We start from the raw sequence: 22,417 nt of genomic DNA, 5'->3' as shown, positions 1-22,417 counted from the left end.
TTTTAGGCTGCTTCTGTGAATTTTTTGTTTTACTGTACTTAGACTTTTGTTTTCTGATTATCTCTTTTATCATAACGATTTTTCCATGTGTGTCATCATTTTTGTAACTACTACTTTTAAGTATTATATAATGTTACATTTATGTATATCCCATTCTCCATTTGGACATTTAGTTGTTTATACTTTTTTTAATCCATGCATCTCATATTCTGGATTTAAATTGTTAACTTTTACCATAAATAACTCTAAGAATGGGAAAAATAACCATGAAATAAATGTCCCAAAATGGAAGGAAATAGTGCTGTTAAGATATAGAGCCCTTCTTATGTGGACCAAGGGTATCTTTGTTTCATTTCCCTGCCCTGTGACCGCTGACACCCGCACCCCCCCCCCAGTACACACACAGCCCTCGCCACACATACATACATCTAGCTCTAATACCTATTCAGTTATAGAATAAAGAATAGTTTTTATAATGTTCTTTCTCCAGGAAAGAGTCTTCTTTCACAATGGTGGAAGTAAGGATATAAACCTTTTGCTCTTCCTTTTTTACAGTCTAAATTGCTGTTTGATTCCACTTTGCAGCTTGCATAAAAGTAGGAGTTGGAGAAAGAAAAAATTTCTGTTCTATTGGGAAGCATTGTAGGAGGCAAAGGGAAAGGAAAAGTACTCGAGTGATGAGAACAAATTTGAGGTATAGGTGCAGAGCTGTGCTTTTTTCTCTCTCATTTTGCTTATGTTACCATCTTTTAGAAAGAAGAATTCAGCTTATCACAACCTCCTAAATCTCCCAATAAATCACCTGAAGTAAAAACAGCAACTCAAAAGCCTTGGAAGAGGGAGCTTTTGTATCCAGGTTCTTCTAAGGATGATGTGATTGAGAAAGGGTAGGTGCAACTTTTTGTGTGTTAAGCGCTTTTCTGCAATACTAAGCGTTTTAGAGAATTTAAAAACTAAACAAATTAAAAACCAGTACTTTGATATTTTTACATGGGTTCTTAATTTTCAATGATATGTATTAGAGGCTTATACTTTGCATGAATACTCTAAATTAGGAGTAGAGTTCCAGATATTAGTAATTTTAAAGAGATGATGCCTCTGATCTCCAGCTTCTCAAGACTTCTCTGAGAAGATTGCCCTCTAATTCTTTTTTGGCTCCATTCAATAATTCTATATTTCTCAAATTTGAGAACTTATAAGACTCTCAAGAATATTGTCATTGTTACTGACCAGACACGGTGGCTCAGAGCTGTAATTGCAGCATTTTGGAGGCCAGGGCAGGCAGATTGCTTGAGCCTAGGAGCTTGAGACCAGCCTAGGTAATATAGTGAGATCATGTCTCTACAAAAGTTTTAGAAAATTAGCCGAGTGTGGTGGCACGTGCCTGTAGTATCAGCTACTCGGAAGGCTGAGGGATGAGAATCACTTGAACCCGGGAGGCAGAGTTGCAGTGAGCAAGGTCATTTCACTGCACTCCAGCCTGGGCGACAGAGTGAGGCGCCATCTAAAAAAAAAAAAAAAAAAACAACACGGTATGAAGGGTTTACCAGTGTCTCTGACTCTCGTAAGCAAAGCCTCAGGAAAAAGCAGCCTCAAATGCCGAAGTCACCTCTGTGAATTCTTATCCTCTGGGTTTTGGCTGAGTTATTCTTGACTACATTGTTAACACGCAGATGCCTTTAAGCAGATTTATTTTTGTAAGTTTTTTCAGCTTATCTAGTTGCCTTCTACCTGAGATTGATCCAAATCACCTTCTCTGCCATTTCCAAAAGTAGCAGTTAATGAGCTTTTGTGGCATTGACACTTTGCTTGCATTGTATAAATTAATTCTTTTTTTTTTTTTAAATTGCAACACCGTTCTGAAGGCACATGTATCTGTTAATTCTTACTGGATCCCCATGAAGAAAGCATTATCATCATTTTTCAAGTGATAAAACAAGTGAAAAGACATATAGTCATGAGTTGACAGAAAAGTTGAATTTTGAAAACTATACATTTTTATGGCTAGAGTATTACAGTGAAAAAGCAGGAGATGAGCTGAAAAGATAAGTGAGGTTCAGAATGCAATTTCTTATCTGTCATATTAAAGAATCTGGAGATTATTCTCTATGAACTCAAGAACAACTGGAGAGTTTTTTGTGTGTCATTTACTGAAATTGTTTTATTCTTAAAAATTAGAAATATAAACATATTTCAAAAATCGTGGCATGCTATACACTTGTTTTGTGCCTTGTTTTTTTATTTTAAATTTTTATTAAAATATCTTAGATTTTTTTCCATAGCAGTGATTGTGCTATAGCAATAGATATACCGTAATCTATTTTGATTCTTATTCTTGTCATCTTGCCTCCTCCTATGTCTGCTTCTTTCATTTTATACCATACTTTGCATTTGTACTCTATTGATGGACGTGACATTGTTTCTATTTTTTTCTGTTACAAACAGTGTTATAGTGGATATTCTTATACATTGCTCTATTTCATATATATATATATATATCCCCATAAAGAAAACATTATCTTCATTTTTCAGGTGATGAAACAATTAAAAGGACATACAGGCATGAGTTGAGAGAAAAGTTGAATTATTCAACATTAATTCAACAATTAATATTGTTGAATATATATATTATATATCATATATATAATAAATTCCTAAAAGAATTTTTGAGTCAAAGTTCATGTGCTTTTTAAATTTTGCCAGATAATATCAAATTGTCTTTCATAGGAGTTATAACAACTTATACTTCCTTCAGCACGTATGAGTGCCTTTTTTTTAACCATTCCTTCACCAACATAGTATGCATTACCCTTTCTAAACATATATTTTAAAAACAGTATTTCTTATTTTGACTGAAGTTGAACTTTTAAAAAATATGTTTAAGAACTATTTCTACATTATTTTCTGTGTGTTTGTTATTCTCAGAAGGAGGAAAAGCAGGACTGGAGGAGGCAGATGATTTTATTTTGGGGTGCTTCCCAGCTGAATGCTCCGGGGTATAGTACAGTATCTGGCACATAGTATGTGTTCAATTAATATTCGTTGAATGAAGGAATATAGAGCCTAAGGTACTCTTTTTTTTTTCTTTTTTGTTTTTTTTGAATGTCTCACTCTCCTGCCCAGACTGGAGTGCTATGGCGTGCAGCCTTGAACTTCTGGGCTCAAGTGATCTTCCCACCTCAGCCTCCCAAGTAACTAGGACTACAGGTGTGTGCCACCATGCCTGACTAATTTTTTTTTTTGTAGAGATGGATTCTCGCAATGTTGCCCAGGCTGGTCTTGAACTCCTGGCCTCAAGCAATCCTCCCACCTCCCAAAGTGCTGGGATTACAGGCATGAGCCACCAAGCCCAGCCAGTACTCCAGGGATGAGATGAAACTATGTTGGGTTTCAGTTTCTCTACATCCGAATTTTTTGTGTGTTGACAATGTGAATTTTATCTCAATAAAAAATGTAAAACTACATTAGGATATATATTGGGATATACATGTTCAAAACAGTTGAAATCTAGGTTTGGAGCCCAGGAGAGAGATCAATTACAAGTAGGAAATCGAGGAAGCATTACACTTCAGTGGGTAGTTGAAGCTGTGGGCATGGATGAGATGATCATGAGAGAGAGAAAGAGCAGTATATAATGAGAACTAAGTTATCAAGGTTTACAGTAAAGGCAGAGAATAAGGAACTTGAAGAGAAGACCAAGAAAGGATAATCTGAAAAAAAAAAAAAAAAAAAAGGAAGGGTAATCTGAGAGATGGGAGATGTACAAATAAGGAAAGAGTGGTGTCACAGAAGCCAAAGGAAGGAAGAATTTTAGGCTGGGCATGGTGGTTCATGCCTGTAATTCCAGCACTTTGGGAGGCCGAAGTGGGTGGATCACTTGAGGTTAGGAGTTTCAGGCCAGCCTGGCCAACATGGTGAAACCCCGTCTCTACTAAATATACAAAAATTAGCCAAGCATGATGGCTCACGCCTGTAATCCCAGCTACTCGGGAGGCTGATGCCGGAGAATACCTTTAACCCAGGAGGCAGAGGTTGCAGTGAGCCCAAATCGTGCCACTGCACTCCAGCCTGGGCAACAGAGTGAGGCTCTCAAAAAACAAACAAATGAACAAACAAAAAAACCAGAATGAGCAGAATGAGTTGGGAAGTGTCCCCTCCCCTTCTAATTTTGTAAGAATTTGGGAAGAACTGCATATTAGTTCTTCTTTAAGTACTTGATAGAGTTCACCAGTGAATCCTTTTGGGCCCAGGCCTTTTATTTGTGTGGGGAGATATCAAATTATTGATTTAATCTCTACTTGTTATAGATCTATTCAGGTTTTCTTTCTTTTTGAGTAATTTTTGGTAATTTGTGTCTCTCTAGGAATTTGTTCATCAAATTACCTAATTTGTTTGCATATAGTTCTTCATTCCTAAGTATTCCTTCATAATCCTTTTAATTTCTATAAGGTTGGTATTGAGGTATCCTCTTTTATTCCTGATTTAAGTAATTTGAGTCTTCTCTTTTTCTTGGTTAGTCTAGCTAAAGATTTTTGTTGTTTTTTGTGGTTTGTTTTGTTTTGTTTTTTGTTTTTTTTTGAGACAGAGTCTCACTCTGCCCAGCCTGGAGTGCAGTGGCACAATCTTGGCTCACTGCAACCTCCACCTCATGAGTTCAAGTGATTCTCCTGCCTCAGCCGCCCAAGCAGCTGGGATTACAGGTGCCTGCCACCACGCCCGGCTCATTTTTGTATTTTTAGTAGAGATGGGGTTTCACCATGTGGACCAGGCTGGTCTCAAACTCCTGACCTCACGTGATCCACCCACCTCAGCCTCCCAAGTGCTGGGATTATAGGCGTGAGCCACTGTGCCCAGCCACAAAAGGTTTCTCTTGGTTAGTCTAGCTAAAGGTTTTTGTTCTCATCAGAAAGAGTATTTTTAATGTGAAGACTTGAGTCTGTTGATATGCATAGAATAGAATCCAGAGGAAATGGAGAAGCTGAAGATATATGAGAAAAAACAAAGGTCTTCATATTCAAAGGAGAATAGAGGGACAGGTTCAAGAGCCAAGGGAATTAGATTAACCACGGGCAGGAGGTGGGGCACTTCTTCCTGAGACAACATGGAAAGAAGTAAGGATGGGTACAGGTGGATATGTTTGTTGTTCATACCAAGAATGCTTTCAGCTGCAAATACCAGAAACCTAACTAGCAATGGCTTAGATGAATTGATCTAATTTTTCTCACATAACAAGAAATCCGATAATAGGCAACTGCCAGTGTTGGTACAATAGATCAGAAAGATTAGGGCCTGAATCTTTGTGAGGCTCTTGGCCTTTCCCTCATGGTCAGCAGTGTTGCGGCTCCTAATATCAGGCTTTCAAGTCAGAATGGAGGAGGAAGGGCAATTTCCGTTAACCCTCTCCCTCTTGTCAGGAAAGCAAGCTTTCTCAGAAGCTCCCTAGCACATTTCATTTTGTATCTCATTAGTCACAACTGTGTCTCATGGCTATGTCTCGCTGCAAGGGAGTCTTAGAAGGTTAATGTTTAGCTTTTTCAGGATCTCAGTGGTACTGTATATAGAAGCATGCCATTCGGCTACATGAGGAAATGGAAACTGAAGCATGTTGTACATACATTTTGTGTGAGAAGAACCTGCAAGGTAATCTGCTGGTGGATTGGAATGGAGGAATATTGGCAAGGTAGAATAGGCATGTTTTATGGAGCAAGAAAATAAGGCTTTAGAATAATTGCAGCGTGGGTGTGGGAGAGGGAGCTGGATAAAAAAATAGAAAAAGATAATATCCAAAGTCATTTGTCTAACTCCAAAGTCTTCCATTATGTCACCCCAAACTAATCTATATAATTCCCTATGAATCTCACCTCTGTGAGGATTAAATATTATAATATGAATTATATCTAGCACAGTGTTTGGTATGTAGTATATAATGTTCACTTTTTAATGTTAGTGTCTTCCTGCCCTAAGCAAATTATGTTTGCTGCCTTTTAAACAAGGATTTCCATACCTACCTTCATTTATTGCTCACTATTTTCCTATCTAAAGAGCCCCTCTAAAACACATTAAAATTTTTTAAATTTTATTAAAACACAAATAAATATTTTATTTTAAAATTACTAATATAGGTTGAAGGAATTTCTCATTCTTGCCCTCTCAAAATATTTATTATCCATCCCAGTCATTTGGCATCTATAATAAGCCGTCTTGAATTCATCTAACCAGCAGTTATTCTGAGAATTGTCTTTCTGTATAACTATGACTCATTTTCTGAACCACCACTTTAGGGCTAGAACGATGTTTATCCTTTTTTTCCTGAGTCACATTGCTCAGAAGTACTCTTAAGATTCGGTGCTATGTATACCAAAAGTGCTCAAAATTTGTTTGTTGATCAGTTAGTTCTCATTCTTATAATTTTAGTTCTCATCCTTATAATTTAGGTCAAAGTACATGTCAGAAAGCAGCAAAGTCATTCATTTAACATCTTTTACTGACATTTCTGAATGTCTCAAGCCCCAGCTGGACAGAAGATACGCTTATACAGAAGAACCTAGGGTGAGTGTTTTGAGGACTGAATAAACCTGATTCTTCATTTAACTGATCAATATCTCCTGATTTTAGAGAATTTGTATTGATTTATCATAATATTTTTTCTTTACTAAGCAACACATTTGATTTTTTTCCTTGCCAAAGGATTTTTACACAAATATTTCCTCTGTGTTTTTCTTTTGTAGTACCATGGTTCTATATACTGCATTGATTACTGTTTTCAAACACAATGGTGTTCTGGTTTTGGTATGATGACACTTGAAAGAAAAATAGTATTTGATGTTACATTTTAGAAGCCTAGAATTTTTTTTTTTTTGAGATAGAGTCTTGCTCTGTTGCCCAGGCTGGAGTGCCGTGGCATGGTCTTGGCTCACTGCAACCTCCACCTCCCTGGTTCAAGCAATTCCCTGCCTCAGCCTCCCAAGTAGCTGGGACTACAGGCGCACACCACCACGCCTGGCTAATTTTTCTGTATTTTTAGTAGAGATGGGGTTTCACCATGTTGCCCAGACTGGTCTCGAACTCCTGACCTCAGGCAATCCGCCTGTCTCGCCCTTCCAAAGTGCTGGGATTACAGGCATGAGCCACCGCACCCAGCCAAAGCCTAGAATTTTTAAAGGGCAGGGTGTTTCCATGGTACAGCTACCCTGATAATGTGGATTTAATGCACTAGTTCTAGATGAAAACTTCACATTCCCTAAGGATTATACTTTAGGTAGAAACCTTGGCAGTCCTAATACAGTCTGAACACTTAGCTATAATTTTGCATAACTATTTATTTTATTCTATGCAAATAGTACTCCATTTCTTTTAACTGTTTTTTTCCTACTAAAATAATGATTTTTTTTTTAGTTTGGAATGCTGATAGTTAAACATAGTAAAAACATTAAATTCTCACTTCAGAATTTGTTTAGCAGGCAGATAGAGAGGTGGAGAAATGGAGAGACAGTAGGACAAAAAGAGAGTGAGAACCTTACTTAAACCCTAAATTTTTTATACCATTATTGTCTTATTATAAAGAAGTAGTCTATGAGTTCTATAAAACAAATAGCAAAGAGTTAAACTGAATAGTAGATGCCCTTTCATATTCTGAAGTCACTCCTGTGCTTGGAGAAATAGCCAGCTTTCTGTGTTTCAAAAATTGTATGAGGGTTGCCAGCACTGTTGGCAGAGAAGCCAATAAACAGCAACATTTTATGAGAACTTACACTGCCATTTACACTGTGCAGGCCATGACCTATACAGGGTGAGACTGTCCAAGAGGGACCCCCTAAGGATAGTTAATGAGCAGCACCGAGAGGCCTTGGAGATAGTTCTCATCATAACCCTCTGTAGCTATAATAGCAGCACTTCAAGGCTAAAATAACATTAAATATGCATGAAAGAGGCCACCAACAAGGATTTGGAATACTCCTAAAATGGTCTTACTTTGCCTGAAACATGAAAATAATTGAGGCTGGGAAGTTGCTTCAACATTATGTTTAAAATCAGATTGGTTTATAATAGAATATATTCTGTGGCTATAGTTGGGCTCCACAAATGAATCTTATATGACTCTCAAATGCAAACATACTGCATTAATTACATATATGGTACAAAAATAAAATAGTCCAGTGGGAAAATGACAGCATGGTAGAGTTTATGAAATCCTGTTGTGTAATGCCATAAAAAAATTACAATGTTTTTGGGTGGATAATAGACTTCTGTTTTGTTATCTAGGTTAAAACCATGTCAGATGTTGGTGCCTTGGGAGGATTTGACATGGAAAATTTGTTGCAATCTTTGTATGTAGAAAATAGAGCTGGATTCTTCTTTACTAAATTCTGCGAGCATTCAGGGAACAAGGTAGAAAAGAATTATTTAAAATTTAATTTTATAATTTTACTTCATTTAAAAATAAGAGACATCAAAATAATTAAGTGCTCACATAATTATATTTGATGTTAAAATTCCCATCTGTGATAAGAAAATTCATATTTAATATTTAGTAAATATTTAAGCATCTCAATTATAATTCTTTTGCTCATCCTACAATTACAAATTACATTGAATAGTGGCAACATTATTTCCAGTTGGTTTTTCAAAATTAAAAAAAAAATCAGTCTTACTTTTGCTCAAATGAAAAGTATTGGCCAGGCGCGTTGGCTCATGCCTGTAATCCCAGCACTTTGGGAGGCCAAGGTGGGTGGATCATTTGAGGTCAAGAGTTCGAGACCAGCCCGGCCAACATGGTGAAACCCCATCTCTACTAAAATACAAAAATTAGCTGGGCTTGGTGGTGCATGCCTGTAATCCCAGCTACTCGGGAGGCTGAGGTGGGAGAATCACTTGAGCCTGGAGGCGGAGGTTGCGGTGAGCTGAGATTGCACCACTGCACTCCAGTCTGGGTGAGAGAGTGAGACACTGTCTCAAAAAAAAAAAAAAAAAGTATTTAACTGGTTCAATTACTAGAGTAATGTTTGGTTCTGCTGTAATACACATTGCCCATATATATCAAAATACATGGCTACTCTTTAACTGTTAACTAGAACTTACCATTTTAATGACTAATTATGTGAGAGGCATACATGCAAAAATATAATCTTCCAGCAACAATATCAATAAATATTTTGTGTATTGCCAGTTTGTGATAGAAGATTAAAACCATCTTAAATTGAACCTGATTTATGGTAACAGCAAGGAGCTAAACAGTTACTTATATTTGAAATTAGAGCTTTGTAAGAGTTTTAATAATTGGGTGGTAATAATTTATGTACTTTTTCCATCTGTAGTTGTGGAAGAACAGTGTGTACTTTTGGTTTGACCTGCAGGCTTATCATCAGCTTTTCTACCAAGAAACACTTCAGCCTTTTAAAGTATGCAAGCAAGCGCAAGTACGTAGTAAATAATATTGGTTCAATGTGAAGCACTAAGTACACAGAGAAATGAAAATTGTGTCCAGTCCCAAACAAGAGAAATCTGGGATCGCAGGCAAAAAGGCAGCAATTAAATTGTTGCCATGGGATTACTTTATTTGCAATCAGCAGAATATTGTTTTATAATATGATTTGTGAGTTTTCAGTTTTATCTCTTTTATTTGGTTTGCTTTATTTTCTCTTGCCAACTACTTGTTCTTCTGATAAAGAACATCTCTCTCTCTTTTTTTTCTAATGTATACCTTTTTGGTTTGGTTTTGAGTGATTTAAAAGAAGACCCTGAGAATGGACATGTAATGAATCATTGAAGTGATGGGGAACAGAGACATTGACCAATGTTGCTCTCTGAGCTTCCTGCAGATATCAGTTGTTGGACATACTAGGCTGTTGACTTGGTATAAGCAGGAAAAGATGTTGACTGACTATGCAGTGCAGGCCCCATGTAGTTGTTTAGGCTTCTGTTCTACATGTCATAGGAGACAGACACTCAGGGAGTGGAGGAAAGAATGTTTCAAGACCACCCTGAAGCCAAATAGAGGAGGAAAGAAAAAAAAATAGAGGGGGAAGAACAGAGGATTCTCTGTAAAAGGAGACAGAATAGCCTCTTTTGTGGGGAAGAAGAAAAGGGAGCAGAATTGTGACTCAAGCTGACTTATTTTTGCAGTTTTTTATTGTCAGGCTCTTCTGATCTTTTATGGAGACAGGTCTCCAAGCCTAGAAAAGTGCTAATCACTTCTATATCTGTTCACCACTTAAGTGATTCTTACAGTCCAGAATAACTGCATTCCAGAGGACCTCCCGCTGAACAATGCTAAGGAAACTAGCTTCATCATTTTATTTATTATCTTATAATCTTATTTGATGTATCATAGTGTACCGCTGGATGTTCACTGTTACTTCCCCCACCCTGACTCTGGCATTAATAACTATGCTTTGTAAATCAGCTGACAGAGCTTTGTACTTTTTACTGTGAGATTAAGGGCTTCAGCCCCTACATAGCCCATATCTGTCTCCATGAAATCATGAAATTATATCTCTAATTTACTAGCACCATTTCTGAGACCACCCAGTTGACTATTCTGTTTGTTAATCCTTTACCTGTAATTCTCTATAACCTATTGCCCTAATCCTCCTAAACTATTGCCCCTGTCCAAGTACAATGCATTATTTTTATTATGTTTTCACTACTACAAAGAGTATTCCTCCAAAAATCTTCAGCAGCCCAGTTAAGTGAGTTTTTTTCTTAATAATTTTCATATTTCCATGACCTTGTAAAAGAGGAAATTCTATTTGAGATTGGTTGACTTGTTAATTATTAGTAATAAATGACTGTAAAACCACACAGTTTTGGTTACTTGAAGGTGGACTATTCTGTTTTGGGATTTTCAAGGTCTGTAAGGTTTTTATCTTTTCCTAGGTTCTCTTTTGGATAGTTAAAGCAGGGTGAGAGGAAAACAATGGAGACATTTGCTTTTAGGAATGAAGAAAGATAAATAAAAAAGCAGATCTATGTGTTTGTTTTTTTTTTTTTGACATACTTGCTCTTTGCATCTATAGTTATTTTACTTTGTCTTACTTTTTTATTTATTTACTTTTTTAGAGGCAGGATCTTGCCCTGTCACGCAGGCTGGAGTGCAGTGGAGGGATCATAGCTCACTGCGGCCTTTAACTCCTGGGCTCAAGTGATCCTGCTGCCTCAGCCTAAGTGCTGGGATTACAGGCATGCGCCACCATGCCCAACTTTACTTTTTTGGTTACAGGAGCAATTGTCTAAATTGGTTTAGGTTTTAATTATCCCAGGTTTCTGTGACTTAAGATACAAGAACTGCCTGTAATACTATAATCCTAGAGATTCATTTTATGGTATGAAATGCTGTTTGTTTCTTTATAATAGATATATGACTCTCTTCAGGGGTAAATTTACAATTTAGATCATTGGATTGATAATGCCAATGGCACAATACAATAAGCTGGACTATGTAAAAATTGCTATGGGCCAGGCGTGTTAGCTCATGCCTGTAATCCCAGTACTTTGGCAGGCTGAGGCAGGAGGATTGCTTGAGCCCAGGAGTTCAAGGCCAGCCTGGACAACAAAGGGAGACCGCATCTTTATAAAAAATTTAAAAATTAGCCAGGCATAGTGATGTGCACCTGTAGTCGTAGGTACTGGAGAGGCTGAGGTGGGAGGATCGCTTGAGCCCAGGAGTTCAAGGCTGCAGTAAGCTATGATTGCGCCACCACTCTCCAGTCTGGGTGGCAGAACAAGACCCTGACTCAAAATAAATAAATAAAGTTTCTATGAACTTGATTTTATATTGTTTTCAAGTTTCTGCCAATTTGTGTGCTAGGAGACTGAGATTTGATTTCAAGAGACTTACATGATTTTCTGTACATAAACGCTGAAGTTTTATTGCCCCATGAAATATTGCAGAAATATCTTTATTCAGACTAGATGGGGAAGGGTATATCAGTAACAGTGATTAGCATGACTAAAGAGTCCAAGAGTTTGAAGTACTGTCTTGGGTACACCCTGAAGATTTCACCACATGGCTTCAAGATAGAATAGTACACAGGTGGAAACCAATTTAAATGGTGTTGGCAAGGAGAAAGGGAATCATCACCATAGTGTAGAGACATCTTTAACCCTAGCGACAGCTTGCCGAGGAACCATATACCACTACTAAGATTTGGAGACCAGATTGTTACTATAGATTGTTCTACAGTTTTTTTTTTTTAATTTGGAGATTTTTCTTTTATTTCAATTTTATTTTTTCTTTTTTAAAATTGTTATTATATTTTAAGTTCTAGGGTACATGTGCACAACGTGCAGGTTTGTTACATAGGTCTACATATGCCATGTTGGTTTGCTGCACCCATCAACTTGTCATTTACATTAGGTATTTCTCCTAATGCTATCCACCCCCAGCCCCCCACCCCACAACAGGCCCCAGTGTGTGATGTTCTCTGCCCTGTGTCCAAGTGTTCTCATTGTTCAATTCCCACCTATGAGTGAGAACATGCAGTGTTTGGTTTTCTGTCCTTGTGATAGTTTGCTGAGAATGATGGTTTCCAGCTTCATTCATGTCCCTGCAAAGGACATGAACTCATCCTTTTTTATGGCTGCATAGTATTCCATGGTGTATATGTACCACATTTTCTTTTTTATTATTATTATTTTTTTTTTATTGATCATTCTTGGGTGTTTCTCACAGAGGGGGATTTGGCAGGGTCATAGGACAATAGTGGAGGGAAGGTCAGCAGATAAACAAGTGAACAAAGGTCTCTGGTTTTCCTAGGCAGAGGACCCTGCGGCCTTCCGCAGTGTTTGTGTCCCTGGGTACTTGAGATTAGGGAGTGGTGATGACTCTTAAGGAGCATGCTGCCTTCAAGCATCTGTTTAACAAAGCACATCTTGCACCACCCTTAATCCATTTAACCCTGAGTGGACATAGCACATGTTTCAGAGAGCACAGGGTTGGGGGTAAGGTCACAGATCAACAGGATCCCAAGGCCGAAGAATTTTTCTTAGTACAGAACAAAAGGAAAAGTTTCCCATGTCTCCTTCTTTCTACACAGACACGGCAGCCATCCGATTTCTCAATCTTTTCCCCACCTTTCCCCCCTTTCTATTCCACAAAACCGCCATTGTCATCATGGCCCGTTCTCAATGAGCTGTTGGGTACACCTCCCAGACGGGGTGGCGGCCGGGCAGAGGGGCTCCTCATTTCCCAGTAGGGGCGGCCGGGCAGAGGCGCCCCTCACCTCCCGGACGGGGTGGCTGGTCGGGTGGGGGGCTGACCCCCCCACCTCCCTCCCGGACGGGGCAGCTGGCCGGGCAGAGGGGCTCCTCACTTCCCAGTAGGGGAGGCCGGGCAGAGGCGCCCCTCACCTCCCGGACGGGGCGGCTGGCCGGGTGGGGGACTGACCCCCCAACTCCATCTCGGACGGGGCGGCTGGCTGGGCGGGGGGCTGACCCCCCCACCTCCCTCCCGGATGGGGCGGCTGGCTGGGCAGAGGGGCTCCTCACTTCCCAGTAGGGGCGGCCGGGCAGAGGCGCCCCTCACCTCCCGGACGGGGCGGCTGGTCGGGTGGGGGGCTGACCCCCCCACCTCCCTCCCGGATGGGTTGGCTGGCCGGGCTGGGGGCTGACCCCCCCACCTCCCTCCCGGACGGGGCGGCTGGCCAGGCGGGGGGCTGACCCCCCCACCTCCCTCCCGGACGGGGCAGCTGGCCGGGCAGAGGGGCTCCTCACTTCCCAGTAGGGGTGGCTGGGCAGAGGCACCCCTCACCTCCCGGACGAGGCGGCTGGCCGGGCGGGGGGCTGACCCCCCACCTCCCTTCCGGACGGGGCGGCTGCCAGGCGGAGACGCTCCTCACTTCCCAGACCGGGTGGTTGCCGGGCGGAGGGGCTCCTCACTTCTCAGACGGGGCGGCTGCTGGGTGGAGGGGCTCCTCACTTCTCAGATGGGGCGGTTGCCGGGCGGAGGGTCTCCTCACTTCTCAGATGGGGCGGCCGGGCAGAGACGCTCCTCACCTCCCAGATGGGGTCACGGCCAGGCAGAGGCGCTCCTCACATCCCAGACGGGGCGGCGGGGCAGAGGCGCTCCCCACATCTCAGACGATGGGTGGCCGGGCAGAGACGCTCCTCACTTCCTAGATGGGATGGCGGCCAGGCAGAGACGCTCCTCACTTTCCAGACTGGGCAGCCAGGCAGAGGGGCTCCTCACGTCCCAGACGATGGGAGGCCAGGCAGAGACACTCCTCACTTCCCAGACGGGGTGGCGGCCGGGCAGAGGCTGCACTCTCGGCACTTTGGGAGGCCAAGGCAGGCGGCTGGGAGGTGGAGGTTGTAGCGAGCCGAGATCACGCCACTGCACTCCAGCCTGGGCACCATTGAGCACTGAGTGAACCAGACTCCGTCTGCAATCCCGGCACCTCGGGAGGCCGAGGCTGGCGGATCACTCGCGGTTAGGAGCTGGAGACCAGCCCGGCCAACACAGCGAAGCCCCGTCTCCACCAAAAAAATACGAAAACCAGTCAGGCGTGGCGGCGCGTGCCTGCAATCCCAGGCACTCGGCAGGCTGAGGCAGGAGAATCAGGCAGGGAGGTTGCAGTGAGCTGTGATGGCAGCAGTACAGTCCAGCTTGGGCTCGGCATCAGAGGGAGACCGTGGAAAGAGAGGGAGAGGGAGACCGTGGGGAGACGGAGAGGGAGAGGGAGAGGGCCACATTTTCTTAATCCAGTCTATCATTGATGGACATTTGGGTTAGTCCCAAGTTTTTGCTACTGTGAATAGTGCCACAGTAAACATACATGTGCATGTGTCTTTATAGTAGCATGATTTAAAATCCATTGGGTTTATACCCAGTAATGGGATCGATGGGTCAATGGTATGTCTAGTTCTAGATCTTGGAGGAATTGCCACACTGTCCCCCACAAGGTTGAACTAATTTATACTCCCACCAACAGTGTAAAAGCGTTTCTATTTCTCCACATCCTCTCCAGTATCTGTTGTTTCCCCTGGCTTTTTAATGAACGCCATTCTAACTGGCGTGAGATGGTATCTCATTGTGGTTTTGATTTGCATTTCTCTGATGACCAGTGATGATGAGCATATTTTCATGTGTCTGTTGGCTGCATAGATGTCTTCTTTTGAGAAGTGTCTGTTCATATTCTTTGCCCACTTTTTGATGGGGTTGTTTGTTTTTTTCTTGTAAATTTGTTTGAGCTCTTCGTAGATTCTGGATATTAGCCCTTTGTCAGATGGGTAGATTGCAAAATTTTTCTCCCATTCTGTAGGTTGCCTGTTCACTCTGATGGTAGTTTCTTTTGCCGTGCAGAAACTCTTTAGTTTAATTAGATCCCATTTGTCAACTTTGGCTTTTGTTGCCATTGCTTTTGGTGTTTTAGACATGAAGTCCTTGCCCATGCCTATGTCCTGAATGGTATTGTGTATGTTTTCTTCTAGGGTTTTTATGGTTTTAGGTCTAACATTTAAGTCTTTAATCCATCTTGAATTAATTTTTGTGTAAGGTATAAGGAGGGGATCCAGTTTCAGCTTTTTACATATGGCTAGCCAGTTTTCCCAGCACCATTTATTAAATAGGGAATCCTTTCCCCATTTCTTGTTTTTGTCAGGTTTGTCAAAGATCAGATGGTTCTAGATATGTGGTGTTATTTCTGAGGCCTCTGTTCTGTTCCATTGGTCTATATATCTGTTTTGGTACCAGTACCATACTACTGTAGACTTGGAGTATAGTTTGAAGTCAGGTAGCGTGATGCCTCCAGCTTTGTTCTTTTTGCTTAGGATTGTCTTGGAAATGCAGGCTCTTTTTTGGTTCCGTATGCACTTTAAAGTAATTTTTTCCAATTCTGTGAAGAAAGTCATTGGTAGCTTGATGGGGATGGCATTGAATCTATAAATTACCTTGGACAGTATGGCTATTTTCAGAATATTGATTCTTCCTATCCATGAGCATGGAATGTTTTTCCATTTGTTTGTGTCCTCTTTTATTTCATTGAGCAGTGATTTATAGTTCTCCTTGAAGAGGTCTTTCACATCCCTTGTAAGTTGGATTGCTAGGCATTTTATTCTCTGTGTAGCATTTGTGAATGGGAATTCACTCATGATTTGGCTCTCTGTTTGTCTGTTGTTGGTGTATAGGAATGCTTGTGATTTTTGCACATTGATTTTGTACCCTGAGACTTTGCTGAAGTTGCTTATCAGCTTAAGGAGATTTTGGGCTGAGATGATGGGGTTTTCTAAATATACAATCATGTCATCTGCGAACAGGGACAATTTCACTTCCTCTTTTCCTACTTGAATACCCTTTATTTCTTTCTCTTGCCCGATTGCCCTGGCCAGAACTTCCAACACTATGTTGAATAGGAGTGGTGAGAGAGGGCATCCTTGTCTTGTGCTGGTTTTCAAAGGGAATGCTTCCAGTTTTTGCCCATACAGTATAATATTGGCTGTGGGTTTGTCATAAATAGCTCTTATTGTTTTGAGATACATCCCATCAATACCTAGTTTATTGAGAGTTTTTAGCATGAATGGCTGTTGAATTTTGTCGAAGACCTTTCCTGCATCTATTGAGATAATCATCTGGTTTTTGTGATTGTTTCTGTTTATGTGATGGATTACATTTATTGATTTGTGTGTGTTGAACCAGTCTTGCATGCCATGGATGAAAAGCCAACTTGATCATGGTGGATAAGCTTTTTGATGTGCTGCTGGATTCGGTTTGCCAGTATTTTATTGAGGATTTTCACATTGATGTCAGAGATATTGGTCTAAAATTCTTTTTTTGGGAGGATTCCCTCTGTTTCTATTGTTTGGAACAGTTTCAAAAGAAATGGTACCAGCTCCTCTTTGTACCTCTGGTAGAATTCAGCTGTGAATCCATCTGGTCCCGGACTTTTTTTTTTTTTTTTGGTTGGTAGGCTATTAATTACTGCCTCAATTTCAGAGCCTGTTATTGGTCTATTCAGAGATTCAACTTCTTCCTGGTTTAGTCTTGGGAGGGTGTATGTGTCAAGGAATTTATCCATTTCTTCTAGATTTTCTAGTTTATTTGCATAGAGGTGTTTATAGTATTCTCTGATGGTAGTTTGTATTTCTGTGGGATCAGTGGTGATATCTCCTTTATCATTTTTAATTGCATCTATTTGATTCTTCTCTCTTTTCTTCTTTATTAGTCTTGCTTTGGTCTATCAATTTTGTTGATCTTTTCAAAAAACCAGCTCCTGGATTCATTGATTTTTTTGGAGGGTTTTTTGTGTCTCTATCTCTTTCAGTTCTGCTCTGATCTTAAGTATTTCTTGTCTTCTGCTAGCTTTTGGATTTGTTTGCTCTTGCTTCTCTAGTTCTTTTAATTGTGATGTTAGGGTGTCAATTTTAGGTCTTTCCTGCTTTCTCTTGTGGGCATTTAGTGCTATAAATTTCCCTCTACAGACTGCTTTAAATGTGTCCCAGAGATTCTGGTACATTGTGTCTCTGTTCTCATTGGTTTCAAAGAACATCTTTATTTCTGCCTTCATTTCGTTATTTACCCAGTAGTCATTCAGGAGCAGGTTGTTCCGTTTCCATGTAGTTGTGTGGTTTGAGTGAGTTTCTGAATCTTGAGTTCTAATTTGATTGCACTGTGGTCTGAGAGATAGTTTGTTGTGATTTCTGGTCTTTTACATTTGCTGAGGAGTGTTTTACTTCCAATATGTGGTCAATTTTAGAATAAGTGCTATGTGGTGCTGAGAAGAATGTATATTCTGTTGATTTGGGGTGGAGAATTCTGTAGATGTCTATTAGGTCCACTTAGTGCAGAGCTGAGTTCAAGCCCTGAATATCTTTGTTAACCTTCTGTCTCATTGATCTGTCTAATATTGACAGTGGGGTGTTAAAGTCTCCCATTATTATTGTGTGGGAGTCTAAGTCTCTTTGTAGGTCTCTAAGGACTTGCTTTATGAATCTGGGTGCTCCTGTATTGGGTGCATATATATTTAGGATAGTTAGCTCTTCTTGTTGAATTGATCCCTTTACCATTATGTAATGGCCTTCTTTGTCTATTTTGATCTTTGTTGGTTTAAAGTCTGTTTTATCGGAGACTAGGATTGCAACCCCTCCTTTTTTTTGTTTTCCATTTGCTTGGTAGATCTTCCTCCATCCCTTTATTTTGAGCCTAATATGTGTCTCTACACGTGAGATGGGTCTCCTGAATACAGCACACTGATGGGTCTTGACTCTATCCAATTTGCCAGTCTGTGTGTTTTAATTGGGGCGTTTAGCCCATTTACATTTAAGGTTAATATTGTTATATGTGAATTTGATCCTGTGATTATGATGTTTGCTGGTTATTTTGCCCATTAATTGATACAGTTTCTTCCTAGCATTGATGGTCTTTGCAATTTGGTATGTTTTTGCAGTGGCTGGTACTGGTTGTTCCTTTCCATGTTTAGTGCTTCCTTCAGGAGTTCTTGTAAGGCAGGCCTGGTGGTGACAAAATCTCTCAGCATTTGCTTGTCTGTAAAGGATTTTATTTCTCCTTCACTTATGAAGCTTAGTTTGGCTGGATATGAAATTCTGGGTTGAAAATTCTTTTCCTTAAGAATGTTGAATATTGGCCCCCACTCTCTTCTGGCTTATAGCGTTTCTGCCGAGAGTTCTACAGTTTTTTTGACATTACATACTTGCTTCAGTGAGAGAGCACTACTAGAGAATGAAACAGACCTGAGGACTACTGTCTTTTGTAACTTGTGAAATCTTTCAGATAAGCTATATCCTAACAAAAATTATGCATTTAGAATCTATCACTCTCCATAGCATACATAATGATATTTAAATAAAAATAAGTAAACGTATGAAACAAAAATATTAAACACGTTTAAGTACACACACACACGCACCAAAGTTTAAAAGTAAGAAATGGGAAGGAGGAAAAAACTTAGAGTCTAGGAGAATTATATGGAAAATGTAGTAATTAATGAATGAAGAGGGTAGGTAAGAATGAAATGGAAATGAGAAATAAGAGAATTCCTAGGTAAATCCACAGCACTTTTACCACAAAGTGCTATTTAATATAAAGAAATTCTTGCAGCAGTGTGAGATTTTTGTCTTATTGGATTGGACGTCAGGGTAACACACTGTTATTTTAGTATATCACCTAGATCAGAGGCTATATGACGTAGAAGGCAAAAAAAAAATCGCAGAATGTGGCATTGAAGACATGAATTATTTACATTCTCCTAGTTACTAGCTGGGTAAACTTTGTTAAGACAGTTAGTTTTAATAGGTCTTGGTTTCATGTTCTGTAAAATATGGATAGTGATAATGTTTTACATTTTGTTTTCCTCTACTGGTTTGGAAGTTACATATTATATTTCTCTTTTTACCCTTACATTTTTGACATGTATACGGAAATCTGTGAAGTCTAAAATTAATCATTATCTTCATCCTTCTCTCAAATAAATCAAGGATCTTAGAACACTTTAATTCTACCATACCTTGCCCATTTTACATATAATTTTTGTACAGTATTTTTGTTAATTTCAGCTTTTACCCTCCTAGTAGTCATCATTACTTTTTTAATACTGTCAATGTTTATGTCAGTTTATTCACAAATTTCTTGCTTGCTATTGCTTTTTGTATCATATTCCTTACTTTCAGTTTAATTCCTGAAGACTATCCTTTAGTAGTTTTTCCATTAGGGCCTGCTAGTGGTCGTAGACCCTATTTGTTTGAAAATGTCTATTTTATTCTCTTATTGATGATTTAGCTGAATATAGAATTCTAGGTTGACAGTTTCTTCTCACCACTTTGAAAATACTGTTTTATTGTTTTCTGCCTTCCATTGCTATAATTGAGGAGTATGCCATTGCTCCTTTGTAGGAGGATGTTTTTTCTCATGTTTACTTTTGCAGTCTTTTCCTTGACTTTGGCATTCTGTATTTCACCTCAGTGTGTTTACCACTGGAAGGTTTTCAGGGGCAGTAACATGCCTGGAGCTGTCATCTCCTGTGATAACAATGCCTTCTTCTGGGATTCCTCCTGAAGCACCTGCCTGAGCCTGTTTTACAGTTAACTTTTTTAATAAGTAGAAGGAGTACATTCTAAAAAAATGATAAAAAATATAGTGTAGCAAATACATAAACCAGTAATATGATCATTTATTATCACTGTCAAGTATTTTGTACTATACATAATTGTGTGTGCTATACCTTTATACAACTGGCAGTGCAATAGGTTTGTTTACACCAGCATCACCACAGACATGTGAGTAATACATGTGCTACAGTGTTACTAGGCAATAGGAATTTTCCAGCTCCATTATATTATGAGACCACCATTGTATATGTGGTCCACCATTGATTGAAACAATTTTATGCAGCACATGACTGTATATTTCATGTCACTCTTAACCCTTCTTTCAGGTTTTTCCACCTTTGAATATCTGTGTTGTATGTTTTAGATTGAAATAGATCAATTTTCTTTGTACTGTTTTTCAGTTCATATATTCTTCAGATTTCATTCTGCTATTTAACTTACCCATTGAGTTAAATCATTTTAAGATTATGTTTTTGTATTATTAAACATTATATTTGTGTTTTACAAAATTTCCTGGGGATTTTTGGTCTTTTTCCTCATTTTAAAATTTCTTTTAAAAACATTTTTATTTTACTTTAAGTCCTGGGATACATGTGCAGAGCATGCAGGTTTTTTACATAGGTATACACATGCCATGGTTTCTTTTTTTCTTTTCTTTTTTTTTTTGAGGCAGAGTTTCGCCTTGTTGTCCAGGCTGGAGTCCAATGGCATGATCTTGGCTCACTGCAACCTCTGCCTCCCCAGTTCAAATGATTCTCCTGCTTCAGCCTCCCAAGTAGCTGGAATTACAGGTGTGCACCACCACGCCTGGCTAATGTTTTGTATTTTTAGTAGAGACGGGGTTTCACCATGCTGGTCAGGCTGGTCTTGAACTGCTGACCTCAGATGATCTGTGTGCCTCAGCCTCCCAAAGTGCTGGGATTACAGGCATGAGCCACCATGCCTGGCCTGCCACAGTTTCTTTTTTGATGTCTCTAATCATTTTAAACATGTGTTATAGTTTGTAGCTGCATTAGTTATCTCTTCTGTTATAACAGTATTATCACAAAATTTGTGACTTAAAGCAACACACATCATTATCTCATAGTTTATGTAGGTCAGGATTCTGGGCACAGCTTTGTTGAGTTCTCTGTAAGGTCTCAGCCAGGGTTAGTGTCTCATCTGGGGCTCGACTGGGGAAGGATCTGCTTCAGTGTTCACATGGTTGTTAGCAATATTCAGTTTCTAGCATCAGAATTGGATTGGACATCAGGGTAACACATTGTTAGACTGATGGCCTCAGATTTTTGTTGGCAGTCAGCTAAAGGTCACCCTCAGTTCTGTGTCATATGGCTGTCTGCATATGGCAGCCCACAGTGTGGCAGTTTGCTTCTCTAAGCCGGCAAAGGGGAGAATTTCTTAGCAAGACAGGCATTGCTATCTTATGTAATGTAACCACATACATGTAATCACGTACAAATCATCACCATTGCTATATTCTCTTGATTAGAAGCAGCCACATGTTATGCCCATACTTGGTGGGAGAGGATTATGAAAGGGTATGAATACCAGGAGATACTGTTTTCGTGGGGGCCTGGCTGCTATAGTATTCAATAATTCTGTAATTTGTAGTTCTTGGAAGAACTAATTCTGCTATTTATTAGTTCTGCTGACATGGTGGATTCTTTTCTGGCATGTTTTGTAATTTTGAATTATGAGCTTTTTAGTGGAGTTTTTTTTATCTATGCTGTTTCTGGTAGGCACATTTTGTAATCATTTCCAAGATGAGAAATTAGCCAAGTATAAACTTGAACATGAAGCCCACATAATGGTAAACTCACGATACCAAATTCTCAGGAGATATGTTGTTTTCTTTCTTTTACAAAGAGGCTAGGCCAATAAAAGAAAGGCTTTTTTTTTCCTTTTTTTTTTTTTTTTTGTCTTCTAGGTTTGGTAGGTATAAAGAAGCTTGCTTTTCTGGTGCTTACTATGGGTATTAAATAAGGGAACATGTGACTGCTTCTTGCAGAGATTTCCTTTTCTGGTATCTTGGCAGCCTAGATTACCTGAAAACTCTTCATCTAAAAAATACCTAGAAATGCTGGATAAAATATAACAAATGTACTTTTAAGTGCATGGCCGAGATAGTAAGGGACATCACCAGGGACCATGGTTAAGAAATGTACTGAGAACCAGAGTGATAAGCATGAGCTGACAATGGGACTGTCATGGATAAACCAAGAAGTGTGGGTTATAAGACCCACAAGGCACAGACAAGGCCCTGGGCTCTTAGAGGTGAAAAGTGACACTAAGACCCCCCACATCTACCAAGGTCTATGAAGGGTTATACACAAGGTGAAATGCAGAGTGAAAAAAGACTATA

General features: G+C 39.7%; 1 protein-coding gene across 17 annotated transcripts in view; it reads left to right on the top strand.

The window, feature by feature from the left end:
- Positions 1-22,417, top strand: part of RGS22 (regulator of G protein signaling 22) — a 164,498-nt gene that overhangs the window by 66,252 nt on the left and 75,829 nt on the right. For all 17 annotated transcript variants that reach the window (XR_008667633.2, XM_055348123.2, XM_055348117.2 and 14 more), the window contains 4 exons: positions 754-887; positions 6,435-6,549; positions 8,263-8,388; positions 9,315-9,416. Coding sequence is in view for 16 of the 17 variants with exons in the window: in XM_055348123.2 (XP_055204098.2) it covers positions 754-887; positions 6,435-6,549; positions 8,263-8,388; positions 9,315-9,416 (477 nt within the window). In the remaining variant the exon portion in view is untranslated. The remainder of the gene's footprint in view (positions 1-753; positions 888-6,434; positions 6,550-8,262; positions 8,389-9,314; positions 9,417-22,417) is intronic.

This window comes from Gorilla gorilla, chromosome 7 (assembly GCF_029281585.2).
Source record: "Gorilla gorilla gorilla isolate KB3781 chromosome 7, NHGRI_mGorGor1-v2.1_pri, whole genome shotgun sequence".
NCBI lineage: Eukaryota > Metazoa > Chordata > Mammalia > Primates > Hominidae > Gorilla > Gorilla gorilla.
This window is presented reverse-complemented; position numbering and strand designations above follow the sequence as displayed.